Raw genomic sequence first — 21,798 nt, 5'->3', positions numbered from 1 at the left:
AATAAATCTAGTATTTCTAGTTCTAAGTTTACTAAATGTTTCTGTTACTCTCCATGTCTCAATACATTATGTGTTTTATTGAGTGACCCATTTACAAACCTCTCTAATAGTCAAGCTATATCTATCAACTCATTATTTGTATCATTAAATAAAAAGACCTAGCTTTCTTAAAGAACAATAGAGCACAGCATTCCTAGTGCAACAAATTATAATTCAGTCTGAAGCAGAACGTTTCTCTCACATTTCAAAAAAAAGTTGAAAAATGTTTTCAACTGTCAGAGAACTGTTCAATTAAAGGGTGCTTTAAACTTCATAATCCAGAAGTGTTGTAAGGGTCCCTTTTCTTCCAACAACTTGTCAATGAAAGGCTGACATCCCGTCCTATCAGTCATTTAACGAATGTGTGCAAAATAATTTAATTGGTTTATTCTATGAAGCAGTCAATTTTACTAAGACCTCAGCCACTGAAATAATGCTTCCTGTTAAAGGGACACCTGCACTCACCAGTATTCAAGGGCTCACATTAAGTCCATTAAACTATAAGGTCACATTCCCCCAAATCTTATTGCAAGTGATTTTCTCATACAGGTTTGTGGTGTTTTGTGTTTTGTTTTGTTTTGTTTTTTATTTTCTTAAAACAAAGATCATATTGCGAATCTAAAAGCCACTCCAGCTTTTCTCGGGGGGGGGAGGGAGGAGCCGTGTTTGTTTTGTTTTCACACAATATGGGAGAAGGTCCCTTTAACAAGGAAGGAAACAGGTATCACTTAATCAGGATGTGGGAATGGAATCTGTACCTATGGGTAAATGGCAATGCGTTCTGGGTTGGTTCAGCCCTTGGTTCTGAGTTCTGCGTCACTTCTGGCGTCACTCTCTCGTCATCTGTCCCATTAATACTTTCCGGCGTTAAAGGAGATTGAATATCCCCTCCAGCTGATTCCTTAAGTAAAACAAACAACACATTAAAATTACAAAACGGTCTGCTCAGGGAGGCTATGTCCACATAAGTACTAACATCAATTCTTAAATGATACACACATTTTAGGTAGTATTAATGTGAGGCTCAGATTCCCAGCATCCCTCATTGCCATATTTCATAATGTGAATTGAATTTAGAAGTATACTACCATAACACTCACATTATCTTGTACAAAACACAAGCGACCTATGAATTATTGCAAAAATCCAGCCTCTTGCGTATTACAGACCTCCTTCTCTTACCTGGTATCATACCCATCCCACATCCTGCTTCACAGTGAGTGACAACTGACACCCAGGACTCTTGTCTCTTAGTTTATTTTCTAACATGGTAAGGCAAACAATTCTGCTATTTGTTTCAAAATTTAGCTTTCATACTGTTTATTAACCAAAGTGAACAGTGGAAAGGTCATTTGTGGTGTACTCAGTTTCACATATGAGCCATCTGGAAAGTACACTTGCTCAGCAGGGTCCTTGCAAAGCTTCCGTAGGCACGTTAGCCTGGCCTAGCTCTTGCTGGTCATGGTATTATCTGGGAAAGAGAATACTCCAGCTACACCCAGGCAGCCTCTGCTACTGCTAGGTAAACAGACACCTGAAAAACTTAACAGCTGCCTCCCAGCAAAAGGCACTGTTAATCACTCTTCATCATGTCAACATGTGCATTTGTGTTTTGGCCAGCAAATACCATTTGCTAATTTCTAGTCACGGAAAAGCAGTTTTTCATAATAAAGTATGCCCTTGTAGCCCACATCCTAAGCTAGAACACTATAGGCTTTTCAGTCACTGTACATAGTTTAATTTTAGTATTTTCTTTGCTATTATGTTATTTTTCAAGTAATGATTCCTGCAGGAGATGTAAGCTAAGTAGCTCATCTAGATTTTAAAGTGTCTTAGCAAATGGTAACATTTAAGACAGAAGAGTCTCATGAATAGAGTTCAATGGATGTCATGGAGGGGTGTCTATGCAGCAGAAGACTGGTTGAATTATGGTATTTCCAAAAGCTAAGCACGTCCTATAGCCACATAGCCTTTGGCCATCTGTATAGGGAACAGATAAAACTGGTATTTAGTGTTATTAAACTGAAACACAAGCACAGTCTCTGGAAGGCCAACAGGCCCCCTTCCCAGCTCTTTGGCATTCTGCATGGGAAGCTGAAGAACAGTAATCGCAGAAGGAATTGTGAAGTGTCTGAAGATGGTCGTGATCTCAACAAGTCAGGGTTTAATTTTGAGCCTCCACTTGTAGCCTTCAACTAGTTTACAACAATAAGGCTTTCTGTAAGCCAATACTGAATCTGTTTCTCCATGTACAGAAAATGTTGTCTTTGGCTTTGACACTTAACTAGATGGAAAAACTCAGTTCTTTTAAAGACAGTAAGATGTGGCTGTCATCATGACCTTCCATGCCGTTCTGGTGTCCATTAACCAAAAATATTGTTGTGCAACAATTTCATTCCACTTTAAATTACATTAAGCATTTGCAGCACAATTGTCAAAATTTTGCTTTTATTCTGCCGTACTTCCGATAGTGAGAGAAATGTATCTCACTCTACAACTTGAATTAGTGGGTGATAGGACATTTTAATACTGACTTAAATTTCTATTATATTTAGCATTCATCAAGTTATATAATGCACATGCACCAGTGTCTCCATTATGCATCTTCTTATTACATTCCTACTGATTAAAAATGCAGAAATAATTAGCTTACGCAGATTTAATTCCACAGATATAAACTGTTATTTATAATATAAATGTAATTTTTAATTACATGAATGCAAATTGGTACCTGTTTTCAGGAAGAATCTTGTTATTTTACACTCAAAACTATTACCTTAAATGTTAATACTTCCAAAGTCAAAATTAAATCTTGATTTTTACAGAACAATTTTATTGAACTGAAACTGAATTGAAATTAAGTGTGAAAGGAGAACAGAGCTGGCAAGATAATCAGGCAAATGAATTATTTTATACATATTATACGGTTTTGTCTATTATTATCCTCTGATTGGATAAGCAGTTTCCACTGACATTAAATAAAAGTCCTTATGGACCCACGAGTTTCTCTTTTATTTCCTCCTCTTCCCAAACTACACTAGCTATTCTAAAAAACAGGTATCCTACAAAAGCTGGAAGGCTTGTATCTTTAAGCTAAAATTCCTACAACACTATTATTAGATACATAAAGGCAAAGTCTACTTATTAAAATGTTTTAAGAGTGGATGCATAAAAATTATTTCAGTAGAAGAAAAACAAATGTACAAGTTCCATCTAGGCTTACTTTTCCGTAAGCACTTTCATAAACTTCTAATGTGAATGAAATTCAAGCGACAAAAATGAATGCAAATGAAGATCACAGCCTATGTAATACCTAGAGGTTCACTGCCTGCAAATTCTTGAGAACCATCAGATCCTAGTATGTATTTCTTCCACCAATAATACAGCTTAATCAGTGCTCTCACACACTCATAACTATCCCTGCCCAATAAATAATTTATTTGCAGTAAGCTATAACTAAGCTGGCTATGAATAAAGCACCATAGACAACAGAAAAAGCCACTTACACTGAGAAAAGTTTTTACAAATGTTTACAAATAATATGTTCCTATTTCCCATTAATTAGAGAGAGTAAAAGAATTTTAGAAACATTTTGGTGAGAAGTTCATATGTAATTAAGATTTTATTTCATATCATTACAGCTTCACACATCCACTCCAGACTTTACAGAGTCTGGAAGAAATTGCAGTCAGCTTAAAAAGAGATTTTCACCCTTCCCTTCTAGCTAGGAGAGAAGGTTTGCTCTAACATTCAACTGTATTGACACTATATGGAAAAAACAGTGCTTAAATCAAAATGGCAAGTCTTCTTGTAAACAAGTGGTTTATTTTAAGGCCAAATATTTCCCATTTGTGATAGCTACAAATATGTATTTCACGCATTTGAGAAGAATTAACAGCTCTCCTGTGGTATAAAACCACTATTGTATCATGTATTGTTTTCTGCAGGATATTGAACTTTAAGTCACTTACCATTCCTGGACTTACATATGGACTGAGGATTAGTACTTTTCTACATGGCAAGTAAATGAGAGAGTATGACTCAGGTATATTTTGCTATTCAAGAGTTTGTCAGAGATCCGCACTATCTAAAGGAGCTCTAGCCCTACTAATGAGCATGCAGGACTCCGGTGATGCCAAGCAATATAAAAATGACAGTGCCTATAGTATATAAACTAAACATAACAGAGGGTAATTCATCAAAAGATGCCTTAAATTTCAAAATCTTATAAACAAAATGTATGCACTTACAAAAGTGTCTTTAAAGTAAAACAAGCAGGCTTCAGGGCACAGATCAAGCCACCTTTTAATAGTGATTAAACACAGAACAGAAAAGAAAAGGACGAGTAGGTAGTTCTGAAGTAATGAACATACCAAATGAATTCCGGCGTGTTTCCTTATTAAATATTATACTGTTTTCTCATTAAGTATTCCATACACTTTCCTGGCATTGCTGTTCCTCATAGTGATTCTCTGTTCCATACTGTCTGGCAATGACATGAGCCTGCCAGCTACTGATTCATGACACATGTGAAACATTTGTTTCAGTATAGAAATGCACACAATATCTCAGAAAGTTACTTGTTCCACAAGCTTTATAAGGGATTTTGTACTTCTACAAAGAAAAAAGCCAACTGGTGATAAACCATGACCATTTTGCCAAAACCAAACCATTCCTTGCACTAAAAAATGTGATTCTAAAGCTTTTCAGGCACAAGCAATAGCTATTGCTAGTAGTCTGCATGGGAGGGGCTCAAAACACAGATAAGACTATTTTTAGTAAATTACTCACCACGCAATTTCAGAAATTAACAGAGGTCTTAATCTGAACTGAGGGGGGTCAAAAGAAATATCTGAGGATATATTCTTGCTTAGAGAAAAAGAAGAACTGAGGTTCAGACTCCAGTGGGTTATAAGACAGATAGGGTGAGACTGCAAACCACACAAACTACTCTGTTTCTGTACTTGAACCCAATTAAGGTTAATTTAAAAAGAGACGGGGGGGGGGGAAAAAAAAGGATGGGGTGGGGTTGATACAGTTTTCAGGTTATTGCTTCATTTATGTGGCCCAGTGAACTCCAGATCAAAGTGCTGCTCTCTCAGTGCATAGGCAAGCTTGTAACTGAAAGTAAACCATGGGTGGCTTGCCACTGTAAGACCCATGAGTTTATAAGATGATCAAAATAAGTCCCTTTGTTAAAAGAGCGGTCTGGGCAGCTGGTGAGCCAGTATTTTAGTTTTATATAAACAAGATAAGAGCATTGCAAAGCTTTACTACCTAAGGCTGAGTTAAGGGGACACCAGATGGGTTACCTGTGTGCATAGGTGGTCTCAGAAGTACCAAAATAGACAACTTCTTTCTAGACTGAAGCCTCCAAATATACTAGATATAGATAAGGTCTGTGTTATTGTATGTATCCGTCATAATAGAGATGGGCCAAAAGTGTAAGTTCTCTGAGATAGAAACAATGCTTTCCTCTTCATTTCAAGAAAGCACCGTGCACCCAGTGGGACTTAAACCAAACAAAGCAGCATCTCCCTTGTTGTTTGTTGGTTCAGGGCACTCTTTCTCTATGAAAAGAGTGTTCGTTTTACAGACAAGATAAATGGTGAATTTTTATATTATCTGATATTCTGGGAAATTAGAGCAAAGCCTGCTGGTAAATAAGAGGAGAACAGGCAGTATTAAAGAAACAGTAAGAATGCAGAGTTTAAAATTAGCAGCAGCATAGCTTAAGGGAAAAGGAACTCCTGCTATTAAGTAATTGCCAACAGGGCTATATATTGTTTTCTTTCTCCTACACGTCTCACACACAAAAAAGCCAAAGTATACATGCCACCAAATGAAACATTATATTAAAAAAATACTCAACACAGAACTACTACTTCCAGGCCACTGAGGCACTTTTCTGGTGGAAGTATCCAGCCAATTAGTACCAACACTTTGCTAAAGCTTGTTACACCTTAGAGAAGCAGCCTAACTTCAGTGGACTTTATATAGGATTCGTCTTAAGTTTTAATGTGGCTAACTCTGTATACGCTATTTCAGAGATATTTCTGTTGTTATCTCTTGCTTTCTGTTTCTCCTTAGGTTCAAACAAGCTTTTACAGGACTCCCAGAATTGAAACTAGTATTTGCAGGGTTACATCAAAGAATAGTGAACAGCAAATACCATGCGCAAGCTTTTGTTAGACTAGTTATAGAGATATTTTAATAAAGATTCAATCTGTAGGGACATACTTAATGCATAAAAAAGCACATGTACTTTTTTAGAATTGTGTAGCAGAGAGAGTTGGCAATGTACTACATCTGGTACTTTAATCATCTTGTAAATAATAAGGGCATTTTTTAAAGCAGCACCAAGAGAAATTTTAAGTTTGACATGTATTTGACTATTTTCCAGTTTTGATATGCAGTATTTTTCTACCTATTACTAATTTAATGCAGAAGGATGTCTGCAAGTCCAAGACAGCAAAGGGATTGACACTTGTAGCTAACTGTGTTACTGTTATAGAGCTCACTACGCACACGCTAACTCCCAATGCCTGTCCTGTCAAAGCTTCCTAAAAAAGCCAGACTCCTGTGAAATCTTGACCGGCCACTGAAAATGTCTCCTTCTTCTTTCACTCTCCCACTCTGCAAAGGATCACTATGCAGCAGGGAAAGAAGAGCTGTAAAATTATGGAGAAAGGCAACACTCAAATTACTTGCCTTGTATCCACTACCAGGCAGATGATCAAAATGACAGCAAGTGCTCCTTTGAATGTCTCTAGGGTCCCACCTTCCCTTTCCACTATGAAGGACGCATGTTCCCCCTAGTCATACATCTCTTTGAATGAGTCCCAGCGCCCTGGGAGCGCTGCAGTTTTCCATGAAGCCATCACTCCTCATCTGCTCCAAACTCCGGAGTTCCTGATTCAACTCCCTTCTCTCTGGGGAACTAATGAGAAGCATTAAGTATTTCAAGACTATTATGCTGATGTGTCAGCACTTGCACTAACTTTATCTTTCAGAATAATATGCTAACTTATCAACACAGTGAAAAGCCAAGAGATGAAAAGTAAGGCCTGAATATGAAATTATTCCTAAGTGTGCAGTAATTAAATTGCAGCTCTCAATGTGCATTATAGAATCGCTCAAGGTAACAGTTCTGTAACTGCCTACAGTATAAAATGTTAGGTTCCAAGTATAAAAGGAAATCTGTACAGGAAAATGAACAATATTAATAGCTCATATAGTTTAAGAGAAAGCTTTAACCCTGGGCAGCTGTTAGACAAAAGCATCTTGTCTCTCAGTGAGTAGCTCAAATTTATGTCCAAAACAAATAATAAGTCACTCCATTTGACAGCGTCAGATTTAACTTCTGAGGTCAGAGTATTAGTCAACATGTCAAAAGAGAAGTAGAGTAATTGTTTTGCCTATAGCATTGACTAACTGGAGGCCTGGCTGAAGCAATTCACTGTTTCTAAAGCCAAGTGTATATTAGGTTATAATTTTGAAATATCTACTTCCATTATCTCTGTGCTTATTTGTGGAATTTATCAGAAATTTAGAGACAGTCAAGAAAACGAATAAAAAAATACTGCCTTTTTTTTTTCTCCTGTTACAGTAGAGCAAGCAGTTTCCTGTTAATAGCAAAAGCCAATACTTGGGCAAAATGCCCACCAGGAAAACAACATGAGGTTGGTTCACTGTGTATATTCTTGTGGTTTCCACTGACTTCTCTTGGAAGAACACCAGACGTAGCTTTCTGATAGCAATAAAACTGTTCGTACAGCAGAGTGGAATGTGCCGGCCATCCTTGTTCTATCAAAGATCAGGAGCGTTAACACCACAAAGAACCTAAAAGATGCACTAATTCAATGAATGAAGATTCCCCATACAAAAAAGACTCAGCAGCATTAATCCTATCCAACGCAGGAGCCTCTGCTGTAGTTTTAAAGCTGCTTCATCCTCCAAGAGAAGGAATTACCGTTGCCTTCAGTACTGCTTAAAACAAAGCAAGTAGCTACACACAGGACCAGAAATACTGGGTAGGGCAGGAGTGGAGGGGCCTTGTGCAATTTCTTTTTTCAGAGCAAATTTGAAGTTATTCATTTTCAAGTACATTAATTTTAGGCATGACTCATGTAAATGTGACTATATTAATTTATTCTCCTGTTACACCTATATTAACTCAGCTCATGTTTTGAGATACCTTTTATAAACTCTTCTTTTTACATCATGGCCTAATGTAATAAAACTCCAGAACCAGCATGTGTATCTGTCATTTTCCTTCAACACATTTCACAAGTGAATACTACACAGCAGGAAATAAGTAAAAATAGTTTGCTGGTTTAACTTTGATTTTTGTTGCAATGATTCTTCCATAAAAGTCCTTTACAGTGCACCACCTACAGTTTCATAGATACAACAAGAAAAAACAGAAGAAAAAAAACATGGATTTACTTACATAACTGCTCACTATGCTTACTTGTTTTCTAGTGAAAGCTCAAAGGAAGGCATGAGAATAAACAAATGGCCCATTTTATTTTAAAGCAAGTCCCTTTGAAACATCTCTAGTGTATGTTAAACATACAATTAGGCTTCTTGACACTTATAGCTGACTGCTGAGAGGATTCAGGGTAACTGGGAAGTACCCCATTTATTTTTAATACAATGCGTGTGTAAGATACCATATGGTAAGTAGTGCAGATATTAAGTACTAGGCTTGAATCAGGCAGTAAGACTCACTTGAGAGGGTGTACTTGTTAGCTCCATCTTTTCTTGGGATTTTTCCTTTGCTAGTCGTGCAGCTTCCTTGAATTCCTGAAATTTTTCAGCAAACTGAAGGTACATATGTTAAAAAAAAAAGGAAAAAGATAAAGAGTAGGCATGAAGTAGTACATTGCATGCAGAACAGAATGCTGTACTTAACATTCTACAAAGTCAAATTCTGTCAGTAGAATTTTCAAATTTTTCCCGTTATTGGATACTCATTTAAATGAGTTATACAGTGATATACCTTTCAGACATAATGCACACTGTTTATGTGTCATGAAAATTATGATGCAACAAAGTTTGATCTGTTGCTGATAGTATTAAAAAAACCTCACCTCAGAAATTGCTAATAATAGCAACAAGCTTCCTTACACAGCTGCTTGCAGATTCAGGTCTTACTCTCCTTACAACAAATGATGTGGCTCTGAAGCCTAGTGTGATCACTATTAGCCTAGAGCTTCTGTGGGCTTCATTCTTTCATGACGAAACAATACTGATTTCTTCCCAAATTTTACAGCATTTATAATTTCAGTAGCTAATTAGGAAAGCAGCAGTGGGAATACTGAGTCAAGTTCACTTCTTGACTGTTCATTGACATCAATCAATTTAAAGAACAAATTCACTGAACTCAACGCTTGCGTATACTGAACACCAAATTCAGGAACTGCACATTGAACTGACACAAAGTGTCATCTCTATGCTACATTTACCTCTTCCAGAAAATAGCTAAAGCAGTGATTGAGAAATGCACGCACCCTTAAACTTGAGAGATTAAATCAAGTTAGTAAGAATAGGTCCTAGTTTCTCTGGCTAGAGAAAAATTTGGTTTCACAGATCTCAGCTTGACACTACACTAATTGCTATGGTAGCCAAGCATTTGGTTTTGTTTCCTGCTGCTTTCAGACAGAACGTTATCTTCTTATGATCAGCTTAAGACTGAAATAATTCTGGAGAAAATTTGGAAGCTTCACCAACTGCTTCTAAATCTTTCTGGCAGCAGTATACAAAAAAATTGTTTTGCACTGCCTGTATTTAGAAGGGATCACACCCTTTGTGTGATACAATCTCCTCAACTATTTTCAATCAGAACTTCACTTACTATGCAAGACTTAAAAAACATTACTGTTTTAAACTTCTTCTGCTGGTAGGCTATTAGTATTTGAGGAAATATCATTTCTCTCCACTTTTATCCTATATTTCATCTGTCAGGTTATTTAAAAGAATACGTTTCCTGAGTGTAGCAGAAAAAAGATACCACACACTGAAAGTCTAATTAGAGTCAAAACAGGTCTCAGAATAGATGACAAAATGGCAACAGATCACCAGAACTAGATGATACTTATTTAAGACTTGTACACAGACCACAAAATCTGATGGGCAACCTATTGTTTAAATCAGCTTTAAGACCATAGGATTGGTAAATGGAAAACATGATGCTGAGGTTTAAAATAAATGTCTGAAGACATGCAAGGCAGTAAATATAATCTACTGTATCACAGTGGTAGAAACTGTAAAAAAAAACACACACTAAGACAGATAAATAGGTAACATTCTAAGAAAGAGCCAACAAGGCAAATGCAGTGGAAATTTTCACAAATTTACTAGAATTCCTTGAGATAGTCAGGTGATGGGTAATAGCAATCTCTTAATAAAATTCCTGAATAACAAACATTTGATCTCATGGTATGAAAGGAAAGGTTCTCTGGAGGCTCCATATATTAAAGATGAAAAATTGTGCAGGGAGACTACAAAAGGCTCCGACAAGTATCTGCCATGGCCCTTCTGCCATTTAGCATGCTCTGTAGCTACATGGAGTAAACCAGGTCAGCTAATTCAAAAGTGTATGACAGACAGCAAACCTGAAAAGGAGTGTTTCTCCTCATACACCAGGATACTATCAAAAGTACAGACTTATCCTGAATGAGAAAGTCATCTCATTTTTTTCTGAAAATCATGAGACGTTCTGTTCCTCCTACTGCAGCAGCAAGAGAGTCTCTGCTAGCAAATCCTGATCCTGTGAAAGGAATATTCTTTGACATAGGAATCATCTTTCAGGTGACACAGACTTCTGACGGAACATTCTTGAGATGAATTTGTGATCCAACATATTGAGAAAAGGTCTAATGGGAATAAATAAATGTTTAATAAATTTTCTTCTATACTGTTTGTATGTGAAGTTGATTAGAGCGTCATTATTTTTCTATCAGATATTCTCACTCTATCAATTTTCAGCCACAATAATTGTACAGAAAGAGGTTACCGCTGTTGCACTCTACCCTAGTGATTAGTTTAAGAGGACAAAGGCACATGAGCCAAAATGAAATAGTCCAGAAGTCAAACATTTACTAGAAGCCAAGCAGACAATGATCTGAGAACAAATAGTTCATTCTATCTGCTCTGATTACTTGCTTCATTAACCTGTTGAACTTAGTCAAAGACTAAACTGAGTTTTTTGTGGTCACAGACTGCCTTTTGTTCCCTGGAACTTGAAATATTTTATTGGGGCCCAGAGACACTACTGCAAAACAAATTACATACAAAAGGGCTGTTCACTTAAAGACTGTGATAAATCAAATAGAGAAAAGAAGTTCCAGAATCAGTTTTTAAGCCAGTTTCTAGAAGCAACCTGTTTCTGAAGAAAATCCATACATACAGTTTATTTGTTAGCTCTATTACTAACATTCAGTAGTACATTGAGCCCTAAATTAGATTTCATGTCCTACGGTGCGAGGTGTACCGAAGAGCACCCTGGTAAGCCTGACTACAATATCAGTGCACAGAAGTGATAGTTTGTAATCTGAGCAGAGAGACAAGACAAGAAAGAGAATATCAGGTGATTTCTCAAAACTACACAGAAGACACAGGATTTCTAATTTGGCTTTTCTGGTTCCAAGACCAACATATCTACCAACTCTAGTGACTGAATAGACTGTACCCTAAAGAAAAGTTTCCTTTTCTCCATCGAATATGTTTGTTAGTTTTAAAATAACACAACAAGTTTTACCTTTATGAATTTTAGTAGCAAGGATCAGCAATTTCAACTCATATGAAGATCAGTTTCATAAGATATAATATAGCAGGAACAGTTTGCTGAAAAGGTCAGCACCTTCATCACCACAAGCTTCAGAAAAGGTCCTGACTTGCTATTTTTCTCAACAGATTTGTGTATTCTTCAAAAAACACAGCAATCTGAGTAACTGCTAATCAAACATGTACTTAAACCAAAATATCTTCTATAGCTTTTCAGATTATTTTTTCAACAGCAATATAAAGTTTTACGCCAAGGGCGTACTCAAAACTGTTAGACATCCATTTGAGGGCAGTGAAAGAATGGGATTGAAACAACTATAATTAAGAAGGCAATAAGATCTACATAGGGAGAACAAGAAAAGAGTCAAGGGTAGGACAGATAAAAAACCAAATATATTTTCACTGGCAAAGATAATCTAGTATTTAAAGTCTGGCAAACACGGTGCACATGACTAGAGCACGATATTTGCCCATAAAGAAACATTCTGTGACTAAGGAAAATAAGCTAGTGTATGATAGAGGTAAACTAAAGTAGCATTTATGCTAAATACATTGAATTACTAAGAAAAGTTGTTGTTAAGCAAGTGTCTCTAGGACATACACACCAATCAAAGTAATTGGCAAAGTTTCCAAGTTCACTGAAGCAATGACAGGTGCACAAACGCACATAAAATATTAGCATTATTCAGAAATTCCTGTGTTTGTTTTGCTTTGTGAAAATGAAATCTATGTGATTATGGAAGGAAAAAATCTTAGAAGTGTAACACTTGTCCAGTAAAGCAGAAGGACTGGTTCTTATTTTAATGGTTTCCTAACAGACCCGTGCTTATGTTTGGATTGTGACAATTGCCTTCTCAAAATGGCTGGTATGATTTTTTTTTTTTTTTAAATAAATAGCAAGTCAACCATTATTCCTTACTTAAACATGTAGTATACATTCCTTTTATTGCATTTAGGTTTCCAGATCTTTTGAATATTTCACAGATAAAAGTTCTCTGCCTATGTAGTGACATGTTATTAAACTGAAATGAAATTCCTCATCTGGAGAAAAATGACACTGGCTTGTATAAGCTCCTGGACTCATCTACTAGAGCAAGATCGACAGCAATAGGGATTCTAGAAGGGTGCTCAGAGGAACTGTACCACCATTTTGAGAGACAGGGGTTACTGCTTTCCTTGGAATGAGGTGTGCTTCCCTCCTACACAAGCAGACCAGAAAAAAAAACCTCACCTACGGCACAGAGTTTCTCTAATAAATATTTCAATTTTTGTATTTCAGCAATGTAGTTTTCTTCCCACCACCTTTAAGACTTCAGGTATTGAAATATTTGTAATTTGATGCACTATATAGTAGAAAAGTGAAAATAAATGTGGCTTAAAAGAGAAAAATGCATCTAAATACTACAATTTTTTTTTTCTAGGAGATCTAAATACAGAAGAAACACTAAATTATCTACTCCTTTAAATTCTATTATGAAAAACTGTAATGGAAGAAGAACTCTAAAAATAGAGAAACCTAGCAAATGAATTAGAAAACATGAACAACTTACACTGTGATAGCTTAATTTTCCCTCCTTTCAGGTATCACACTTTATCTTGTCTTTTTACATTATAAAGTATCAATACAGAATACTTTTTGTAAATTATTTTTAAATAGCAACAACAGCGAGCACTGCGTCAAGATACAATGAGCAGGAATCAGATATTCTTAAGATGCTGAACTAGCTGAATAGTTGCCACTGGTCATACTTACTTTTGAAAGGTGATGTTCAGATGAGAATCCCAAGCCATAGACTGTATTCGCTCTGCTGTCTGCCCACTGGCCAAACTTCTGGGATGTTTTAGTAAATGTCATGTTGGGAGTGATAGTGCTATTGATTATTGCCTGAAAAAAATAATAGTTGTAAAAAAGGAGTTTTGTGAGTTTGATTTTTTTTTTAAAGACTACCCAAAATTGAAAATGCTAATATTGTAGTCAAGTATCTGCATATACTGAATGAGACACACTGAGAACTAAGGAAGAGCTTTCTAATTCAATCACAGCTAAAATCACAAAAGAGTATTTTTGCATGCATTTTATGTAAAAGAAGCAAAAGCCAGGGTCCATAGGGGGACACACCTGTTTGCAATTGCAAGCAGTCATTTCATAGTTAGCAAGTCTAAAAAAGTCTTTTAAAGCATCTGCATAGGCTAACGAGACCAGAATGGAAGAACTAGCAAAGTCCTTTTTTTGTCTCACAAGTATATTTCTTTGTCCCCTAAGGCAGTGCTTCTCAGGCTCCACTGTAAGCTTCACTTTTGCATTCCCCTCATGCTCACTGCATATGTGATTCTAACTGGAAAACATGCAATAAAACAAGAGGCACAATTTGGTTTTAAGATTCTGTATTTCTAGAATGTTTTTTCTTTTATACACAGACAAGCATGCCTAACGATGACAGAGTCATACACTAACTACAAAAAAAAGAGCTACTCTTGAAATATTTTTTCTTCTCTAGCTCTTTTTACATGCAGGGTGGAAAAAGCACATCCTTCAGCATAAAACTGTAAACAAAAAATACAACTACTAGATAATATGCTGTTTCCATTAAAAGCAACTAAAGTTCTACCATGGATTTCAACAGTATTTCTATCACATTTAGATTTGCCTAGCGTATTCTAAAGCTGGATGTGGAATTGTCCAGCTGACTTAAAGTATGTCAGGATAAAGCCTTATAGTGACACCAACGGGTTCCATTTAACTAAAAATGTGATGGCCGGTACGGTTTATAACCACCAACGTGAACAAGAAACACTAGCCATAAACCATAAAATATGTGTATCTGAAGTGAAATGCAGGCATGCTTTCTCAAATGGCTGGTGCTACTAAGGGTTTCTGTCACATTTGTTAAATAATTCACAGCCCTTTTCATGAATCACTGGTGCTTTAAAACACCCACGTGAAACAGAACATCCTTAAAACTTCCCAGAAAATAGCACATACTCTGAGTAGAATAATTCAGCAAGAATCTTTCTTATGTGCCAGTTACTGTGCTCCAAAGGTTACTGTCAGTACGTGTCCTGCTGCAATTGTCTTATGATACCAACTTGGGAATCTTTTGAATATCAGTGAGCACGTTTCCTTGCTTCCACAAAACCAGAAGCCCTGCCTTACCCCGGCAGGTTAAAACCAGTGATTGCTGAAGAATCCTAGTGCAGCAACAAAATGCCATCTTCTCTGTCATAAATAATGACATCTTTATATTATTCTTTGAATAGGAGGAATTGTACAGATGTGTAGAGAATAACAGTGTTTTCTCAGGTTAGTGACTGTGAGAAACTTCAACATCACAGAGACCAAGTACTGACATCCCAAGCCTAAGATCTTCTGGAAGTCAAAATCAGTCTATACTATGTGTGTGTGATGGCCTTCTGAGTAGGTATTAAAATGAGTAGTTACACAGTTTACTTAGCACCTTTTACTTTTGCTGAGATTTGGGTTGCACTAGAGCACAGGTACCATCAACATAAAATTTTCTCTGAATTCTAAAGGGCAAGTTTGAAAAATTTACAGCTGAGTGGCCAGCTAAGCTAACAAACAGCTCCCATGTGCATATGGCAAGTCTCAGATGAACTGGCAGAGAAAAGTACTGCAATAAAGTTCAGAAAAACACATTGTATTGCAACATGCGGAAAGATAAACAAAGATACTGCAGCACAGATTAATTTAACAAAATTTGCAGCTTCTGAAGTAGCTTTGGTACCTCCACTATACTTGCATTAAATCAGAAGAGTAAATCTGAATGTAGCTGGGGATATCAAACACACAGTTCTCTCTGATAACCTTTGCCTCAAAATGAAAATTTTGGCTACCATTTGTGAACAAGTCTTGGAAAATTATGGAATGCATGAAGCCTTATATTTGACCCAAGAAGCCTCACCAGGTCAAGGACAGGATTTGCTGTGTGATCAGATGCTAGAGAACCACCTCCAGCACCAAATGTCCACAAAATGCCTTCTCAGATTTTCATACAGTAGGAGTAGTAGGAGAGTAGGAGAGGCTCATCAGTGAAGTCACTGGTCATGCAAATGTCATTCTCCTTTTTATAGGCATGAGGTTTGGAGCCCAAATAAAGCCAGCAGGCTTGCACTACGGCCATACAGAAAATGGCTGTCTATGCCATATAGGACAGAAGAGATAATGTGAGAAAGGGAGGTGGACTTCTGGGAAAAGAGGTGTTCTGGAGCTCTTCTTTTTTCTTGTATGCTTCTTGTGCACTGCAGTGCTTGGAAGCCCAGTTTTGAAATAACCCCATAGAAGCCCAGAACAGAGCTGTGCAAGTTCACTTAATGCTCAATCTGTCCTGCCATGGAAGCTGTCAGCAGTAAAGTTCAAAATTGAATATCCTGGGCACAATGTAGGAAAGAGTCTTCCTTTCAACTCAAGCTCTAGCTATGTTGTCTAGTCTGCTAAAGCCCTAGTTCCATCCATGGCTTGATTAATTTGAACTTACATCACAGATCTGAGAGCGTGTGTATTACATCATGGACGTAACTTCCTCAACACAGAAGATTACTTTGAGGACCAGGACTCGGGGCCTCCAAGTAACAGGCAGGTTTGAAGCCTGCAGGAGAGGCATTTGCTGCAGTGACAGTGGCATACCTGGTTGAAAATTAACCCAGCGAAAAACCTTGGAGAAAACAAGTGGTTTTTAGCTGAGACTGCTCACTACTTCAGCTGACCAGGTGCCAGGATGCACAAGAGGGAACCCACAACAGGCTGCCCAGACCAGAATGGGATATCTATTTTGACAGCAGTTTGCATTTAGGCTGGGTTACAGTGACCGTCAAGTTGCCTCCTTTCAAGCGAGAAAGGTATGAAGAGAACTTTCTAAAAAATAAGCGTACTGAAGAAGAGTTGCTGCAGTTCTTCCCTTTATTTTCCAGAAGAGAAAAATAAGGAGGCTCTACTCCAGTGGACAGTTTTAGTCCAAAGACAGCAAGTTTCTCACTGAGAAAGACACATTCTGATCCCAGTGATACAAAAAAATGAAAAAAAAAGGCCTTTCATCAGATTTATCAATTTTACAAGGAAATCAAGGCTTTCAATCCTCTCTGAATTAAAACCATTAATATGTCAGATCTTTCAAGTGCTAAATTCGTTATGCTTTTAAGAAGTGCAATGCTAGAGCATGCTACAGATACAGGCAGTGTCAGCTACTTCTGGAAGATACTAGATATGAATCCTTCATATCTTCAGCTTAAAAAAAATAAAGATTTATTTTTTAAATTAGAATTTATAATTAAGCCTGTCTTGTCTACTCAAATAGGTACTGCTTTAACTGTTTTCCTCTATGCCAGTTTTCACTGTAGAGTTACCAGTATAACAAGTGTCAAATATTTCATCAACTTTTAAGAATGTTGTTAGTATAAATGTACAAGAATATCTTAAAAACAGAACAGAGTCAACCTGACAGGCAGACATTCAGCTTTTGAAGAAAACTGATTTTGTTATCTTTAGATTTTGTTGGAATAATAAAAGAGCTTTCATGTTTTCCTTTCATATTAGTTTAGCTATGAGAAAATAGGGCATGTCTCTTAGCTGTTTATTTTACTGACTGCAAACTCAATAGCTGCAAAATACACAGCAGTGGTCAAATATGGTTTTATCTTGTGCTAAAACTGACAGCAATAATAATTAAGACACACTATATTTTTTAACTTCTTCAAAGGAAGATCACTGAACACCTGTGTTTACAGGCCTTATTTAAAACCTTTATTTGGCATCAAACAAGTTATCATGTTAATGTGTGATTAGTTTATTTTACAATGGGTATTAAAATGTAAAGTTCATCTACTGCAATAACACTGATGGGAAATTTGACTCAGAAATAACATATACAAGGCCCATGGAACCAACAGGCTAGAAAAACACTCCCTTCTAGAGTTTCCTCTTGTTTTAGATGACCACAAATTATTAGGGTTTTTTTTCCCTCTATTGAATCTGGTGAAATAATTATTAGAGGGTTAACCCGTACTGCAGGAATCGCATTACTTATCTTCTTTTCTCAGTGGTTGCCAGAGGCTGAACAGTAAAGACAGTGGGATTCTGGGAATAATCTTAGTGTCTGTGTACAGTGTTAACGGAGAAATAAGGGAGGCTTCCTTCCATTACTGAGGAGAAAGAACTACTAAAATACATTTTCCAAGGAGCTATGAGATGACTATGTAATTAAGGAGAATGGAAGCCTTAGCAACAACTGCTCAATGTTGTCATGTCATATTGCATAAGAAACTTTACTTTTCAGGCTTTCTCTTGATTCCTAGAGTGATAGGAGAACGAGGTTGCATAAAAGGTATTTACTCAAGAGGTCACAGAAACCAGACTTGAGTTGTATTAGATTATCTGTATCAGCATCTCCCTGCCATGGACAACAGGGATCCAAGTATTGTACGTGGCTATAAAATATGGCCTGTACACTCAACACCTTATCATCTTAGAACATTTTGTGGAGTCAAGTTAGAGGGAGATGCATAATTTCTTGTACAAGGTATTTTAACAGAAGACCGTAGCTTCAAAAAACAGCGTTACACAGAATGCATTAAAAATAAGCAGAACTTGCTTCTATATGACATATCTTGGCTGAATGTGGCTCATAAGCCCATTGATACGGAAAACAAGGAAAAAAAACCCCACAAACTCTCTCATAATACACCAAAGATGCCCAAAAGCAAATTCAAGTGGGAATCTACAATGTACAATAGTATTCCTCAGAGCTGAGTGAAGGTCATATCTTAAAAACAGCCTTTTGTTTTCAAGAAAAAAAGATGTAATTACTTTCAGATAATCAGTACAGAAGTTAAATTTTATCCAGGAATCCTACTGAAAACCACTGACCTAAAGAAAGCGTAGGGTGTGGGACACAAATATGAATTATCACTAAAATTTAAAGTATATCTCTCTCAAACTTTCGTCGCTGCAGTTTAAGTGAACATATGTGTGAGTTGCCATCACTTACAGACTTACTGCTCAGCCATGGAGTTGCTGTAACTCAGCAGCCACAAACATATCATTCTCTCCCACATACAAACCCACAGGGTGCTGTAAACCCCACAGGCACCAAAGTGCACAGTAAAATCTGGTTAGATCTATTCCCTCCAAGGGAAGGGCATGACAGCTTCAAAACTAGTCTGGTTTGACAAGTCTTTTTGGCCAGTGGCAACGTGTGTTTGAGACATTTTCAGTCTAAAATTTGGGGTTTTTTAAGAAAAATCCACAAAACTACCTTTATTACATTTCATTTCAAAACTTAAAATAGGAGAATTAAATTGCATTTCTTTTTCATTTTTGAAAATTTAATGCTTCTGACTGACCTATCGGCAACATAGGCATTGCAAGCTTAGGCACCAGCAGTGTTACTGACACCCAGTTGTATGCCATATAGCAGAGACACTACCTGGATGCACTTCAAACTTATACTTAGCCCTCTGTATATATTATATTGTATTTGTACACATGTTAAAAAAGATGGGGCTTTAATTTAAACTAAAAGAATTCTCTGGGACTTATGCTGAAAACCTCCTTAAAATTCTTCTGTGGGCCTCCCTGCTATTCACCTGTATATGTTTCAGAGTGGTGTTGTGATGCCTAAAACAATGAGTCTTTTTTTAATCATGACTGGGATTCTAGGTCTTAGTAGGACATCTAACACTTGGATTCGGATTGCAGCATCCACAGAGAGTGTAAATAAAGGTGATAGATTGCATTATCAATATACCTTGCCAATAGTACTGCAAATGTAAAGAAAATGCTGCAGTAGACAGAAGAACAAATAAATTGATCAACAACTGCTCGACAATTTAATTCTGCAGCCACTTTGCAGGAGTTGCAGCTTTGGACAAAAGCAGAGGAACCCCAGTGGATACAAGAACAACGATTTTGTAAACCGTGCAGATAAGGTGCTACAGATTATGACTGGTAGTCTTGACTTCATACAGCATCTAGTTCCAATCCCAAAATCTTTATTTATAAATAGTCCCACAAAAGGTATTTTGATTATTTGAGAGAACAAACAGAATTATTTGAATGAAGGCTGGGAACAGACAAAACAAAGTAAGACTTAAACTTGGAAAAATTCCGGTAGGCTTGATACCAGGGTTTCAATCACTTCAAGTGCTATCATCTTTGACGATGAGATCTATCTCTATATACTACTTTATAATTGAAATTCTTCCTCATTTAAAATAACGATACTCTGGATATTTTTTAAAAATGCAGGATAATATTTTTCAGCTTTCAATACATAGCCACAAAATCTCTGTGACTGCTGCTATGCTTTAACAGACTACTTCAGTTCCAGCCATCATGAACTGATGCATCTCCAGAAGTTGCAAATGAAAATCTGTTCAAAGGTTTAAAACTTTTGATTACATTCTGTATATCTTCAATGTCCTTATTGCAGAGTTTTCTGATACGCTGTTTGTAAAATTACTGGTTTTATACACACTTGGGGTAGAAACTAAGGAACAATCAAATACTCCTCCATGTGAAATTAATTTCTTAGACAAGGTTCCTTACAACAGCAGCTTGACACATTATCCTTCCTAAGTGAGGAAAAAAAAAAGGAAAATGAAAAACACCCCTAGAAACCCCCAAGCCCAAACCAAATGAGTTTTGAAAAAAGCTTACCATGGAGATCTTTATTAGGAGGGAATCCTCACATTCTCTACAGCAAAAATTGGAAGATTACGTAACAAAGGATTTTCTAAGTGATTATGGGCACTGAACAGATGTCTTTCCTAATGCTGAAGTCAATGATATTGATAGATCATTGAATGCAGAGATGAAAACAGCTTATTGTAACCCTATTTGTACTTCTAGTGCATCTCACAGTGAATGTCTTTTTACCCTGCTCACAACATTGACTAAGTAACAGGTCATCACTTAAATTCAGCAACAGATTTATCAAAGTAAATATGAAGACATGGAAAACAGTATTTTTGAATAAACACTTAAAACATGTTATGAAGCATTTGAAACATGTAATCATGCAATGTTACTATTTTAACATGTTGGTAATCTGTTACTCAGATAGTGACAAAAGCATTTGAGAAGATACATGAAGGACATCAGACTAGAGAATAAACACAAAAATTGTTGAAGTAAGCAATTTTTCTGAAATAAAACTTACCTTTGAGCCATCCAAACTGATTATCCTGTAGACATTTCTTGTGCTGTCATAGAAGTAGGACACAGTAACAGCATGCTTGCTGGTGGGAACCCAGTTCTTCTTAGTGTTTGGGTCAATCTGGAAGACGTGAGCTCGGGTGCTGAAGATGGGTTGTTCCCTGAAGGACAGAGAGTAAAAAGTCATTAATCTAATTTGTACATAATATCATTGTACGCAAGTTACCTGCCAGTTCTGCCCACTGGGACGCACACATTTTACTTTGCATGATAATTTTTTCCTGAGAACTTCTGTATGTGTGGCTGCATAGAGCAGATAAATGCATGAATGTACATATGCAAGCAAAATGCAAGCTTTCTAGTGCAAAAATCAGCGCCCAGCTGTAGAATCAGATAAAGACAGACATCTCTAATATAAATTCAGCCCTGTCCCATCATCTCCCCAGCCCTCACCCTCTATCCCTTTAAACTGACTGGCATTGATGAATTTGTAACTTCACCTCATTACACTGCACACTGTGCAGAATATGTATGACTTCAAAGCCCCATCTTCTCAAAAATCTTTTAATCCTCTGACAATTCTAATCCATTTTAGGCCACAATCTGAAACTGAACTAGCTGATCCAATGCAATTACTCTAAAACTAATATTAATTAAGACCAGGAACTTGCGTTATGAACCTCTTACTCTTTGGATCTTCACACCTGAACATTTTCATAACAAAACTATGTATGTATAACATACATAGTTCAAAGTTAACTGCTTAGCAAATAAAATTATATTAGGTAAAAAAAACCTACTAT

General features: G+C 36.7%; 1 protein-coding gene across 1 annotated transcript in view; it reads right to left on the bottom strand.

Annotated features, from left to right (window-relative positions):
- Positions 1-21,182, bottom strand: part of HOMER1 (homer scaffold protein 1) — a gene marked incomplete at its 5' end in the record, with an annotated part of 64,421 nt that extends 43,239 nt beyond the window's left edge. The window contains 4 exons of the mRNA XM_080362788.1: positions 798-940; positions 8,773-8,865; positions 13,583-13,714; positions 21,000-21,182. Of these exons, the coding sequence (XP_080218914.1) occupies positions 798-940; positions 8,773-8,865; positions 13,583-13,714; positions 21,000-21,182 (551 nt within the window). The remainder of the gene's footprint in view (positions 1-797; positions 941-8,772; positions 8,866-13,582; positions 13,715-20,999) is intronic.
- Between the last annotated feature and the right edge of the window lie 616 nt (positions 21,183-21,798).

The sequence above is a fragment of the Nesoenas mayeri genome (genome assembly GCF_963082525.1).
Source record: "Nesoenas mayeri genome assembly, chromosome: Z".
Lineage (NCBI taxonomy): Eukaryota > Metazoa > Chordata > Aves > Columbiformes > Columbidae > Nesoenas > Nesoenas mayeri.
The sequence above is the reverse complement of the archived record's forward strand: the minus strand, read 5'-3'. Positions and strand labels throughout refer to the sequence as shown.